The sequence below is a fragment of the Thermobia domestica genome, chromosome 12 (genome assembly GCF_964235325.1).
Source record: "Thermobia domestica chromosome 12, izTheDome1.hap1.1, whole genome shotgun sequence".
Taxonomy (NCBI): Eukaryota; Metazoa; Arthropoda; class Insecta; order Zygentoma; family Lepismatidae; genus Thermobia; species Thermobia domestica.
The window spans coordinates 18,068,182-18,081,169 of NC_137465.1; the positions used below are offsets into that span (position 1 = coordinate 18,068,182).

The following is a 12,988-nucleotide window of genomic DNA, read 5'->3' on the forward strand; positions in this document are numbered from 1 at the left end:
AATACTGTCACACATGTTAATTTAAAGCTATCCTATACAACAATACACATGGTAATTGGTAAGCAAATTCTCTCTCTTAATCTGAACATAATCCCTCATACGACCGTATTATCCAATATGAGTTAGTTCAATATATTACGCAAAATAAATAATGGGTTATGACGTGACAACACAAATGCCTATTAAAAGATGGTATATTGTTTTCATAAGTGAAAAATTAAAAATTTCTGTAATGAAGAGGTGGCAGTAAAAATATTATCATTTATTCCTAAACCGTGGATATCCTGTGCTATTCATACCATACGAAATGTTATGTTAACGAAAAAAAAAAAAAAACTCACGCATGTTTTTTCTTTTAAACATGAAAAACACATATTTTCTTTTTATTAACATAGACATTCTGCCGTAATGCGCGATATTGGTTCAGGAATAGCGAAAAGTCACTTTGCGCCTACAGCATATTAGGTATTAATGTTAATTACGGTAACATATTAAATGTTTCTCATTATGCAATTTACCTATATAGGCACACATTGTAAAGTAACACAGTGCCTGTCGAAAAAAAATGAAATGAAATCTTTAAGTTTTACGTCCCACGCTTATGCCGGTTAGGCTAAAGGAGACGATGATGATGAGAGATGAATGAAATGGTAGAATGAAGAAAGTGGGAGAAAACGGGAGAAGCCCGGAAAAACCCAGGAGCACGGTGTTTGTTCACCACAAAGTCCACACGGTGCGAGCTGGGATCGAACCAGGGACCCCAAGCACCGGAGGTGAAAGCTCTACCACTGAGCCACCGCGCCCCAGTGCTTGTCGATATCAAAGCAATGAACAGTATTCTTCCCTGGTTTAGAGACTAGCTGTGTCCGGGTTTAATTTTCGGTGGGAAAGCGTTGATATTTGAATTCATTGAGGTAGTTAGGATTCAACTTTAACTTTAGGTCCATGTCTTATGTAGCTCCGGTGTAAAAACAAAACATTATGTAAATCTTTTACATAAATAAAATATGTTTCTAGTAACACAATTCCCCCTTTTCATGTAATATACGCCCCTTTATTAATTCATCTGATATCAACATTATTTCTGTTTAAAAAGTCAAAGGTGCAGATTTACTGTATGGATCCACAGATTTCAAAAATTTACAGAACAAAATTATAGGTTTTAAGATATAAACATTTAACTTTAAATGAAAGGTTTCATTTCACGAGTACGTCAAAAAACACACTTTGAACTGGCATAGAAAATGCATCTTTGTATCTACAAGGTTAATAGTCTAGAGTAAAGTAATGTTATGTTTCCTCAATAGGTGACAGCAGAATCGTTGCTCCAGCTGCACAATCCAGTTAGTAGCAAAAGAGTAACATCAACATGGCGGATGGACATTTGAGTTTAGAAGAACAAGAGCAAGTTATTAAATAGCACTGGATGTTAGGAGCAGTGGAAACGGCACTGACCCAACTACAAGTCTACGAGACATATTCGAGGTTTATGGAACAGTGCGTGATGTGCAGAAACTCCGATCAGGGCGATCTCGAATGGCTACATGTGCTGAATCTTCAGTTGCAGTACTGGTATTGAATCAGTAATCACCATGAAAATCTTCAAGGCAAGGATCACGTAAGTGTTAGTTGTGTGCTACGTGTACTGAAAAAAAAAAGGGTAAGTTGAGTGCGTACATTCCAAGTCTGATGCAACACCTAAGTGATGACGACACAGATCGCAGGAGACAATTTTGTGAATGGGTTCAGGAAATAGTTATACGTCGAGTGGAATTTATGGGTAGTACTGTTTGGCCAGATGAGGTACAACTCAGTGGTACTGCCAATAGATGTAATTGTGTGTACTGGAATGAAGATAGCTTCCACTTTACTACTGAAAAGACTGCGAATTTATCTGGTGTATATGTGTAGTGTAGTTTGTCTCCTAGAAGACTATTAGGTCTTTCTATATTAACGGTATGTAACTGGAGAAAAGTACTAGTAATGTTTCCTGATTCCATTTTCCTTGCCATTAGTGTAATGTACGGTAGTGACAGATTTTATAACAAACAAAATAGTGCCCAGCTATATTATCATATGAGAGTGCGAGCATACTTGGATTAAAATGCACTAGATCAGTGGATAGGACGCAGAGTACCAATCGAGCTTCCTGCACGATCTTCAGAACTTACACCACATTTTGTCTTATTAGGCACAATAAAAGATGAAGTGCAACATCGTAATCCACGAAGCTGGACACATCTTGAGAGGAAATTCAAACTGTGTGCGCGGAAATCGGATTCGAAACTGCAATGCGAAGCACAGAAACATTCGTAACTTGTACTTAGAAATGTATCGATGCTGAGGGTAATAATTTTGAACATTTACTTTAATCACCATTTGGAACATTCAATTCCACCGGAAAGTACACTTATTTTTAAAATTGAACTATAGTATTATATTTTCCAGAAATTTAATCTTGTAGCTTGGAAAACAAATTTTCTATGTCAATTGGAAGTGTACACTATACGTTTTTCTGACGTACCTGATATATATCTATATATATCTATATCTATATCTATCTATCTATCTATATCTATATATATATATATATATATATATATATATATATATATATATATATATATATAGGGCCGGATCCAGGATTCTCTGAGGAGGTGCACCAATAACTACCAGTACATTTGAATTAAATTCAAGTTTTTTAAGTACCTTTAGGCATCTGTGATGTGAATGAGGAATTCCTTTGGAAATGCTAAGTGTCTGCTCTCGATTAATCTTTTCCTTCAATCTTCAGAAAATTGACTTAAACTATTGCAGTAGTGCCCACCCACCTTATGTGTATGACGCACCCCCCCAATTGTCTATCCGTAGGTGTTCTTCCATGAAAAAATCTTCTTTTCCATTAATTTTACCCCCTCATCAAACATATTTATATAGATTTTAACCCCCCCCAAATATTTCAATGACGCAGTTTGCGTCATAGCCCCCCTTGTGGGCACCCCTGACTATTGATTTTGCAAAACTCACTACTAGTTTCTCCCTTTAGGTAGTGTATATTTACAACTCAGGGGGTGCACGTGCACCTTTGCACTACCCCTAAATCCGGCCTTGTGTGTATGTATATATATATACAGTATATGGGTAGACAAAAAATCTAAAAACACTTCATACAGGACACGTAAGTTTGGCCCTCTACTGTACAATTCGTGTTGCGGGTGCGGATCGTTTTTTGTTTGTTTGTTTGTTTGTTTGTTTGTTCTCAATGTGTCATGTGGACCTTCCTCTTCCGTCAGCAGTAACCAGTTCACCTGTGAGTGTCGTGGTGTGAAAGTGGTGCGGTAAAATGGGCGACCTGGCAGACTTCCAAAGAGGCATGATCGTTGGTGCCCGTCTTGTTGGAGCTTCAGTAGCAACAGTGGCGAACATTGTGGGGGTATCGAAAGGTACTGTGTCCAATGTCACGAGGGCATACACAATTCATGGGGAAACGACGTCTGCAAAGCACAAGTGCTCGAAAGTCAATCCTGTCAAATACGGACCGGAGGGCATTATAACGGATTGCAGCAGCTAAAAAAAGACCACTGCATTGAAAATTACGTCTGAACTCAATTCCGGCCTACAGAACCCGGTTTCATCGAAAACAATGCGACGGGAACTTCATAAAATGAAACTTCATGCAGGGCCGCTATCGCCAAACCCCTGGTCGCAGCAGTAAATGCGAAGAGGCGTATCCAGTGATGCAAGGGCCACAAGGCGTGGATTCATGAGCAGTGGAAACACGTAATGTGGTCAGATGAATCGACCTTCACCTTGTTTCCAACAACCGGTCATGTTTACGTATGGAGAACACCATCGCAGGCCTATGATACAGATTGTCTGCTCCCAACTGTAAAGCATGAGGGTGGTTCTGTTACAGTATGGGCAGTGATATCGTGGTTTCCTGCAGGTCCCATCATAGCCCTGCATGGAATGATGAATGCTAAGGCGTATGAGGCCATTTGGAGGACCAGGTTCTACCCATGGCCCAAATATTGTTCCTTGATGGTCATGGCATCTACCAAGATGATTTGGCACCCTGTTACGCTGCAGAAACGGTAAAATCATGGTTTGAGTAGCATAACCAGGAGCTATCACACTCCCCTGGGTTCCACAATTACCAGATCTGAACATCATTGAGAGATTGTGGTCTGAGTTAGAAAAGGAGGTACCATACTAGGTATGATTTTCACACTTTTGCAAATGTTTTAGATTTTTTGTCTATCTCATGTATATACTCCATTTGTCTGTCCTAATATATTTTCTTTTTCCCTTTTGCAAAGCGTGCATAGTGTTTGGGAAATGATATTCTCACGTTGAATCCTTCCCACGAACGGACGACTGAGGAAGATTTTGTATCTAAAGGCCTACCATCGAACACAATGTAACAGAAACTACATATTTTCCATCTATGAATTACGAACATATTGTCCTGTAAATACGGTCCTACTGAAACCATGATAATTATAGTGCTTCTGTATAATACGTTTAAAAATTATACCTATAAAGAAGGATACGTAACGCGCTGTTACAGGAATTCCACTTTGGGTCATCCCTAAATTCATCACTGATTTATTTTTCTTTTTACAAAGAGATCAAGGCAGTCCATTACTATTTTCAATTAATCCTTTGCTTTGAACTAAACTGAGCAGTAGATCTTTATCATACCAATATCACATACTCACAACAACTTATAATCTAAAATCAGAAGTGTCAGTTGAAAATTTTGACCCCACGAGATTTAAATATTTAATGGTGTTATTTAGGATTAACTCTTTAGGTGTTACAAAAATATCAAAGTAAATTAGTGTGATTTTAACATAAATAGTTTTTTTATTCGTGTATATGTAAAACAATACCAATTGTATACATGTAATAATTGAGATGCTTTTTCGTGTTTTTGTAAATTAGAATAAAGTATCAATTGTTTACGAAGTATCTGTAAATATGATGCATATTGTATATATATATAAATATTTGTTTTGTTATTTGTATTATTTTTTTTTAAAAAATCTTCTTTGTTTTTTATTAATTCTTACATACGTTGTTACATTGTTTCAGTGTAAAATGGACATTGATCGGTATCTGAAACATTTATAAATAAATAAAAATAAATGAATAAATAAATAAATAAATACTGTTAACAAAATGGGTGATATGTAATAAAAATAGAACATAAATGTTTAATAATGGCATAAGATGTGGATAATTTACATATATATACTAGAATACTTAAGAAAATTGTGTTTTAAATTGACTTAATGAAGTTGATGTATTTTATAACAATACAATAAAACACATATGCTTCCCAATGACTAATAAATCACGAGTATTTTATAGTAGGGGAACAAAACATGCATTTCATAATGATTTCATAAAATGTAATAGTTTAAATTATATAATAATATGTAAGATTTTAAAAATGATGTAAAAACACGCCTGTTTTATATGAAATAATCTAATCTAATATAAATAAAGTAAAGAGTTTGTTTGTGTGTATGTCTGACTGTCTGTGTGCCGCCTGGGGACCAGACGAGTGGACTGAGAATTACAAAATTTGGTCACAGGTACCTTGGTCCAGGCCTCTGACCAAGGCGAAGTATTTTTGTCAAAATTAGAACCAGGGGGTGTCAGGGTTGCATTTACCGGGACAGGTAAAAGTAGTAGAAAATGACCGATATTACTGTTGAATTCATAGCTTTCGCGGTCGCTCAGATCAATGGTGAAACTCTGATCGCATTAACTTCAAAATTCACCTTATTTGACTGAAGTCCGGTGGTCACAAGGAAAGGGATACCGAGATACATAAAATTAATCCAAAATGATCAATATTAGCAGGGTGCGAATTGGCGGGGGGGATGCCAGGGATTTCCCCCCTGACAAAAATCTTTCCCACCCTGGAGAAGGAAAATTTTATCCCTGGCAGGGATAACTTTTTCCCCCCTCTGGAGTATTTTTAAGTGGACATAAAGATAAGTAGGTCTACTTTGCGTAGCTAACCTAAATATTACTTGAGTGAAAATTTATGAAAGATCTCACATCTCAACTGTTTTGTACTTGTTAGTGTATGTATATGTATATCTATATATCTATATCTATCTATCTATCTATCTATATATATATATATATATATATATATATATATATATATATATATAGGGGGGAGAACTGGGTGCGCATATGGGTGAAATTCATCCCCCCCTGGGAAAATTTTTCAATTCGCACACTGAATATTAGTGTCAAAAACATAGTTTTTACTGTTGCTGAGATCAATGGCGACACTTCTATTAGTGGTGACTTGCAAATTCAGCTACCATTGTATGCGGGTCGGGGGTTCAGCGGAGGGGGGGCGGGCGAGAAATACCAAGAGATGTAAAAATAGCCCAAAATGACCGGTATTAGTATCAAATTCATAGTTTTCGCGGTAGCTGAAATTAATTATGATATTCCCACAGGCGTTGACTTCCAAATAAAGCCCCCATGCGAAGAGTGGGTATATTCAGCTAGTAACAGATAAGTGTTTTTTTAGCGTCATAGTAAAACGCAGTAGTTTCATAGTGAGACAATATACGAGCATTCTATAGCTGATGTTGAAATAATAAATAAAATATAGGTGTCTGTTGAGTAATAAAACATAAGTGTTTTGTAATAAGAAAAGTGAATGAATCTTGAATAACGATCTCAATTATTACCTATTAATTAATTATATTTAAATTACAAGTTAGTTTAGGTTTTGGTTTACAAATAGGCAACGTCTTTAATTTAATATGATAGATGTATTTAATTTTCTTTAGGGAGTTTATTCGTTAAGGATATATGGACGTTTAAATAATATTTTAGTTCTTAAATATACATTTTGTTTAAATTTTAAAAACATTAAAATTAGGTTTTTAATCTATGTCTAAATCCACTAAAATCCAAACTAACAAACATAACTAAGAATGATACATGCTGACATCTATCAATCATATAGTGATTTAAAACGAACACATTTAAAAGAGAACTTACATGGGGTATTCCATATCACACTGAACATCTCATGCAAGAAAAAAAATAATAATAATAGCCACCGAGAACTAAATCTATTTATATAAGCGAAATTAAAAACATTTAACTTGGTAATTAAGTGCATTAGATGTGAAAATAATACTAACATCTAAGAGTTTGCTTTGAAACGGTTGCATTTGTTTTAATCAAATATATGTGTAGCAGCAGGTCCATATATAGTTTATGAATATTGAATAAAATATTATGTTTCGTGGCAACATACTTCTCTCTTTAGCAGTATATGCTTACACCCTTGAAATTTTGTTTTTAGAATAATTTAGTATTAAATGTTCACTATATCGAATTATTACATAGTTTCTTAGAGAACAACATAGACAAGATAGTGCATTATTGCTATTTTAGGTTATATTTTAAAAACTTCAATCAATAAATTGCAGTTTTATAATCTACGAATTCATCACATGTATAATATCCTTTTCAGTCCATAGGTGCACATGTGCATCTCCGGTTTTTTTTCTTTTTTGCTTCTATTCTGAGGTTCGCATCGCAGTAGAAACTGCTTTGTAACGTTTGTGTACATCCCATTTGTGTTTATTACTAATCTTGTTCATTACATGGCATCAATAATCATCATATTTCAAGCGATAGTTACAAAAATAATGTGGACCGCTTAGTGTCAGTACTCTAGAGGATATGCTTTTCACAGACAAATACGCTTGACACAGTTTTAAGGATGTCACTCCCGTTAGGAGACGCAAATTGAGTATCAAAAGCAATACAGTACGCAGATTTACGGTATGTATAATACATGTTTTATAAGCTGATATACTTCATATAGATTTATGGATGATCCCTTCTAGTGCAAATTATCTATTAAGGTTCAATATATTCTGCAGATTTAGAGTATGTGCAATACATGGTTCGCAAGTTGATAGTTTGACATTTTTAATGAGTCTTTTTCATATTATTATGCAAACTCACTACCTAAAGTCAACATAGTCAGCACGTTCATGGCATGTATAATATTTGTGTTCAAGCTGATTCGCTTCGGGGAGGTTTAATAATGTGTTCCTCACGTAATGAGTAAAACTAGATGCCAAGATCTAATATAGTTTGCAGGTTCAGAACAAGCGTAATACATGTTTCACAATCGGATACTGTTGGCATAGGTTTAATAATTTTCCTTTAATATGATTATGCAGATTAGCTATCTAGAGTCAAAATAGTTTACAAATTCAAAGCATTTATAATATATGTTTCACAATCTGATACGCTTGACATAGGTTTAATAATTTTCCTTTAATGTGATTATGTAGATTAGCTATCTAGAGCCAAAATAGTTTACAAATTCAAAGCATTTATAATATATGTTTCACAATCTGATACGCTTGACATAGGTTTAATAATTTTCCTTTAATGTGATTATGTAGATTAGCTATCTAGAGCCAAAATAGTTTACAAATTCAAAGCATTTATAATATATGTTTCACAATCTGATACGCTTGACTCAGATTCTATGAAGTCTTCTGCAAATTGGCCATTAGAAGCCTGCATTGTCTGCATATTTATATCATGCGTAATACATATTGCAGAAGCTAATACTCTTGACATAGATTTCAATGAAATCTCCTTAATGCAAATTAGTTATGAAAAATGTCCAGATTGAGTACATGCATAAAAGATGTTTCAGACGCTGACGTGTCAGATTAATCTGATGACGTGAATATGGGTCATCAAGCGTCGAACATCAGAGACAAAAATGAACTGTTAGCAAACGTCACACATTCATTATTGCTTACACCCTTCTAGTATTTAGCAAATGTTTACATAAACGCCATTATGTATCTTTAGCTACTGTGCTACCAAATTTATATACAGAAACATTATATAGATGCTGCTCACGCAATAATACAACCGTTTTCAAAGCAAAACAATACTTTAGTGGAACTGAGAAACATTTATGGAACTGAGGACGTTTATCTTTTCAGGAAAAAACAGTGAAATAAAAAGTAAACAACTATTTTGTTTTTTGTTGTGAGACCTTGGTTTGAGTTGCGTGAAGAACTTCGACCGCCATGTGATGTGGCAAGGAAGTCGGAGGGCTTGTCTGGAAAAGGGAAAAAGAAAAAAACAAGGAGTGTCACGCACCGCAACAATGATTGGTTAACAACAATCAAGTAATGGATTAACAATTTAAAAAAAATAACGGTAAACACTCATAACGCTACTAAGAATCAAAACGAATAATAGTTTTTTAAAAAAATCAAAAGAAATGATTGAAAAAAATAATGTTTAAAAAATGAATTGAGCTAAAATAATATCAAGCTAACCAAAACGCACAGAGTAAATTACAGCATTACATTAAAATAATACGCAATATCATAGCTATTTTTTTAAAAAAAATATCAAAAGTTCATACACTTATAATTCATTTAATACAGGTAACTTAACTTTATAATTAGCTGGTAGGAATATTTCGGCAACCAATCATCCTCAAAAATGAATGTTTAGGCGGATTATATGAACACATGTTATAATCTAGTTTGAACCTAATATGACGTTTACTACACAATGGTGGAACAAATATAGTTACTTTTAGATTTTTCCATTCTTAGTACGAGGGAATGTCAATAAAAAGGTTGAATTCAGGTTGTTCTGGTCTACAGAACAAATTTAGTCGTCCTTATGTTTCTTTCTTCTTAGTACGAGGGAATGCCAATATACAGGTTGAATTTAGGTTGTTCTGTTCTATGGAACAAATTTAGTCATTCTTACATTTCACCATAATGTCAATATACAGATTGAATTCAGATCGTTCTGTTTTACGGGACAAATTTAGTGGTTCTTATATTTCTCCATTCTTAGTACAAGGGAATGTCAATATACAGGTTGTATTCAGTTATTCCGTTTTACGTTCCTATACAAAATATAGATTTTCAGAGGCAGAATCGAGTATTAACTTAGACATTGAACAACTAGGAAGTTATCTTCAATCCGGTGCAGTTTGCATGTGCACAGATCACATGCAAGATCAACTCTCAAAGTATGGGTGTTTCCAATTGCACTAATTTGCCTGAGAGCTAGATTACAGGACCATGCCAATAATTAAAGTGAGAACTTCTGAGTCAACTAATATAATTGATTAGTTGAACTTCTTTTTCAGCCCAAAACTATGTGAAACGTAATTTACTGTTACAAAGATCACATGTCTTGTCAGACGTATACATCCCCAAGAGGGATCAAATCCGGGAGCACATGGTTTGAAATCTACTTGGCCACGCAGGAATACACATTTATGTAGCTGTAACCGGTGCAGAGTTTTCTAAATTCAGTGTGTATAATAATAACTATAATAACTTCAACATTATGGCTGATAGTGATTGTCCTGTTGCCATTGTAAATTACGCATCTTGAAAATACTTAGAACACGTTAAAATATCATATTTCTGTAGTACGTAAATAAGATGGTGTAACTAAGACTTCATAATAGTAAGACTTTATATATACTTCACGACTGATAATGATTTTATATGTAGTACATTCGTTTCTCTGAATTTTAAACATATATATCTAAAGTAGGCAAAATCACAATACGTAGCCAATCTCAATGGGCGATGAGTTTCTCGAATTGAATTCAGTGCCTACAATGAGTGTCCTACGTATTCGGGGCCGATAATAGTTACTATGCACTTTCGTCAGTGCATGTGCATAGGTCATGCGTCGGCCTTCCTTTCTTATTGCACTACATTAGAATAACATAGTATGGTTTGAATTTTACTGTCACAAGTTGAATCAAGCGAAATCTGGCATAATATATGCTTTTAACATATAGACAACAGTGAGGTAAACTCTCTGAGGATCACCTCATCATGGACTTAAATAAAGTGTGAAGCTCCGGCTTCACAATTTGGCTAACGTTAGGCATATAAATGAAATACTGTCAATACTGAGCTCCAAATTAGCTTCCAAGTTGACCCAGTTTCCAGTTCAACAGAGGTTAGATGAACTTTTAAGTTACCCGTTCAACAGAGGTTAGGTGAAATTTTAAGTTACCCGTAAAACAGAGTTGTGTGAACCTTTAAGTTACCCGTTGAGCAGAGGTTAGATAAACCTTCAAGTTACTCGTTCAACAGAGGTTAGATGAACTTTTAAGTTACCCGTTCAACAGAGTAGTGTGAACATTTAAGTTACCCGTTCAACAGAGTAGTGTGAACCTTTAAGTTACTTGTTCAGCAGACGTTAGATAAACCTTCAAGTTACTCGTTCAACAGATTTTAGGTGAACCTTTAAGTCACACCATGAAGATAATAGAACGGTACAAGTGCCAAACTTTACCGGAAATCACAAGTGTACTAACCGGTTGGAACGTAAGCTCTGCTACAGCCATATTGTTCAGAATCTGTTGTGGAAGGTAGAAGATGAATAACACTCTAGGAGATCAGTCCAAGTATCAGTATGAGAAAATTTTCAATATGTAAATCATTTTCAAGCACATCGCAATTGGAGGTTAATTATACTGACGTTTTAACCCGTTTAACGTGCTTAAATATGTACTAAGGGAAAATGTATAGAGGTGTTTAAACTATGATTCATAAGTGGTTGTTCTTTTACGATAAAGCATTTATCCGGATGACAATGTAAATCTTACTTTCTGCTGGAATTAATGTAACAAAGCAGATTTGATTTTAAAACAAACAGTGCACCACGTTAACGATTGTTTTGGAAAAACACCTGATGTAACTACATTTAAATTCACAATTCTTAATTGACACAACATCATATACTATTAAATAATTGAGGATGATGTAAATGCCGAAATATAAAGACAGGGTACATTTATCTCACCCACTGCAGAAAAAATACTTTATTTAAAAGTTTATTTAATTTATTGTTTAATTATTTTTTTTAAAAAAAAAATATTTTGCTTATTTGAAATATGTTTCTTCAATAGGATGTGGGTAGCAGGTTTGAATGTATTTCGATCGACTGTTGCGGTTTTGACTAATAATGAATAAAGAGAATATGAGATTACGATTCGATCAATGTTATTTTAGAAAGTGAAATTTTCATAGCCACATTAATGAATGGCACTAATTCAGTGATATATTACTTTCACATCATTATTACGCAAACCGCAGTAACCAGTGCATGCATTCAAACCATCTACCAACGTTGTAGAGTTCATTGTTCCCAAGAGATTTAATTAAATGCCATTTTTCAAGGAATCAAAAAAGTGGTTTTATAGCACATGTTCAGAAATCAGTATTAAAAGTAAAAGTAATATAAATTATTTACAAAAAATACAGTCCAGAATTTCACTTTTCATAATATTTGACCTTAGTAAATTTTATATTAACCTTAAAACTAAGAAAGGTTCGTTACAATTATGACTTACATTTACGTATGGCTAGGTGCTGGAAACCTACTCATATAATAAAAACATTTGAGTAAAAGTTTAGTCAAACACGAAAATAGCACACACATTCGACATAATTTTCACGGAGATATCTGTAATTAAATAACGTCACTTTTTGGTGTTCTATCAGAGTTTTATTTAATTTACTTTAACTTATGTTTCAAATGTATAATCTTTTTGCGCTCAATCCTAGCCATAAGAACTAAATATTCGTTTCTGATTGGTTGGAGTTATCTGTTAGCCCGCCCGCGTAGTACACATATTAATCGAAGTTGCAACACCCGAGTGTGATGTAGTGTCACGTAATATTAATATTATTGGGGGTAAAGATGGAATAAAATGAGCTGTGCGGGGATTTTGAACCCCTTCCCTCGCTGACACTCCCTCGGCTATATTTCGTAATGTAAGTAAATCACTTCTTTTATGAACAAAGTCGTGTGTGCAAAGTGGACTAATTACTACGTGACATTACGTCACGACTGGGTGATGCAACTTCAATATAATTTAACTACATCCTAAATTAGCCAA

The 12,988-nt window shown here is 34.4% G+C and overlaps 1 protein-coding gene across 1 annotated transcript in view; it reads right to left on the reverse strand.

The window, feature by feature from the left end:
* The window catches only part of dpr7 (defective proboscis extension response 7), a 228,750-nt gene that overhangs the window by 149,966 nt on the left and 65,796 nt on the right, over positions 1–12,988 (reverse strand). Inside the window, exon 2 of the mRNA XM_081733484.1 lies at positions 9,086–9,151. Within this exon, the coding sequence (XP_081589610.1) occupies positions 9,086–9,151 (66 nt within the window). The remainder of the gene's footprint in view (positions 1–9,085; positions 9,152–12,988) is intronic.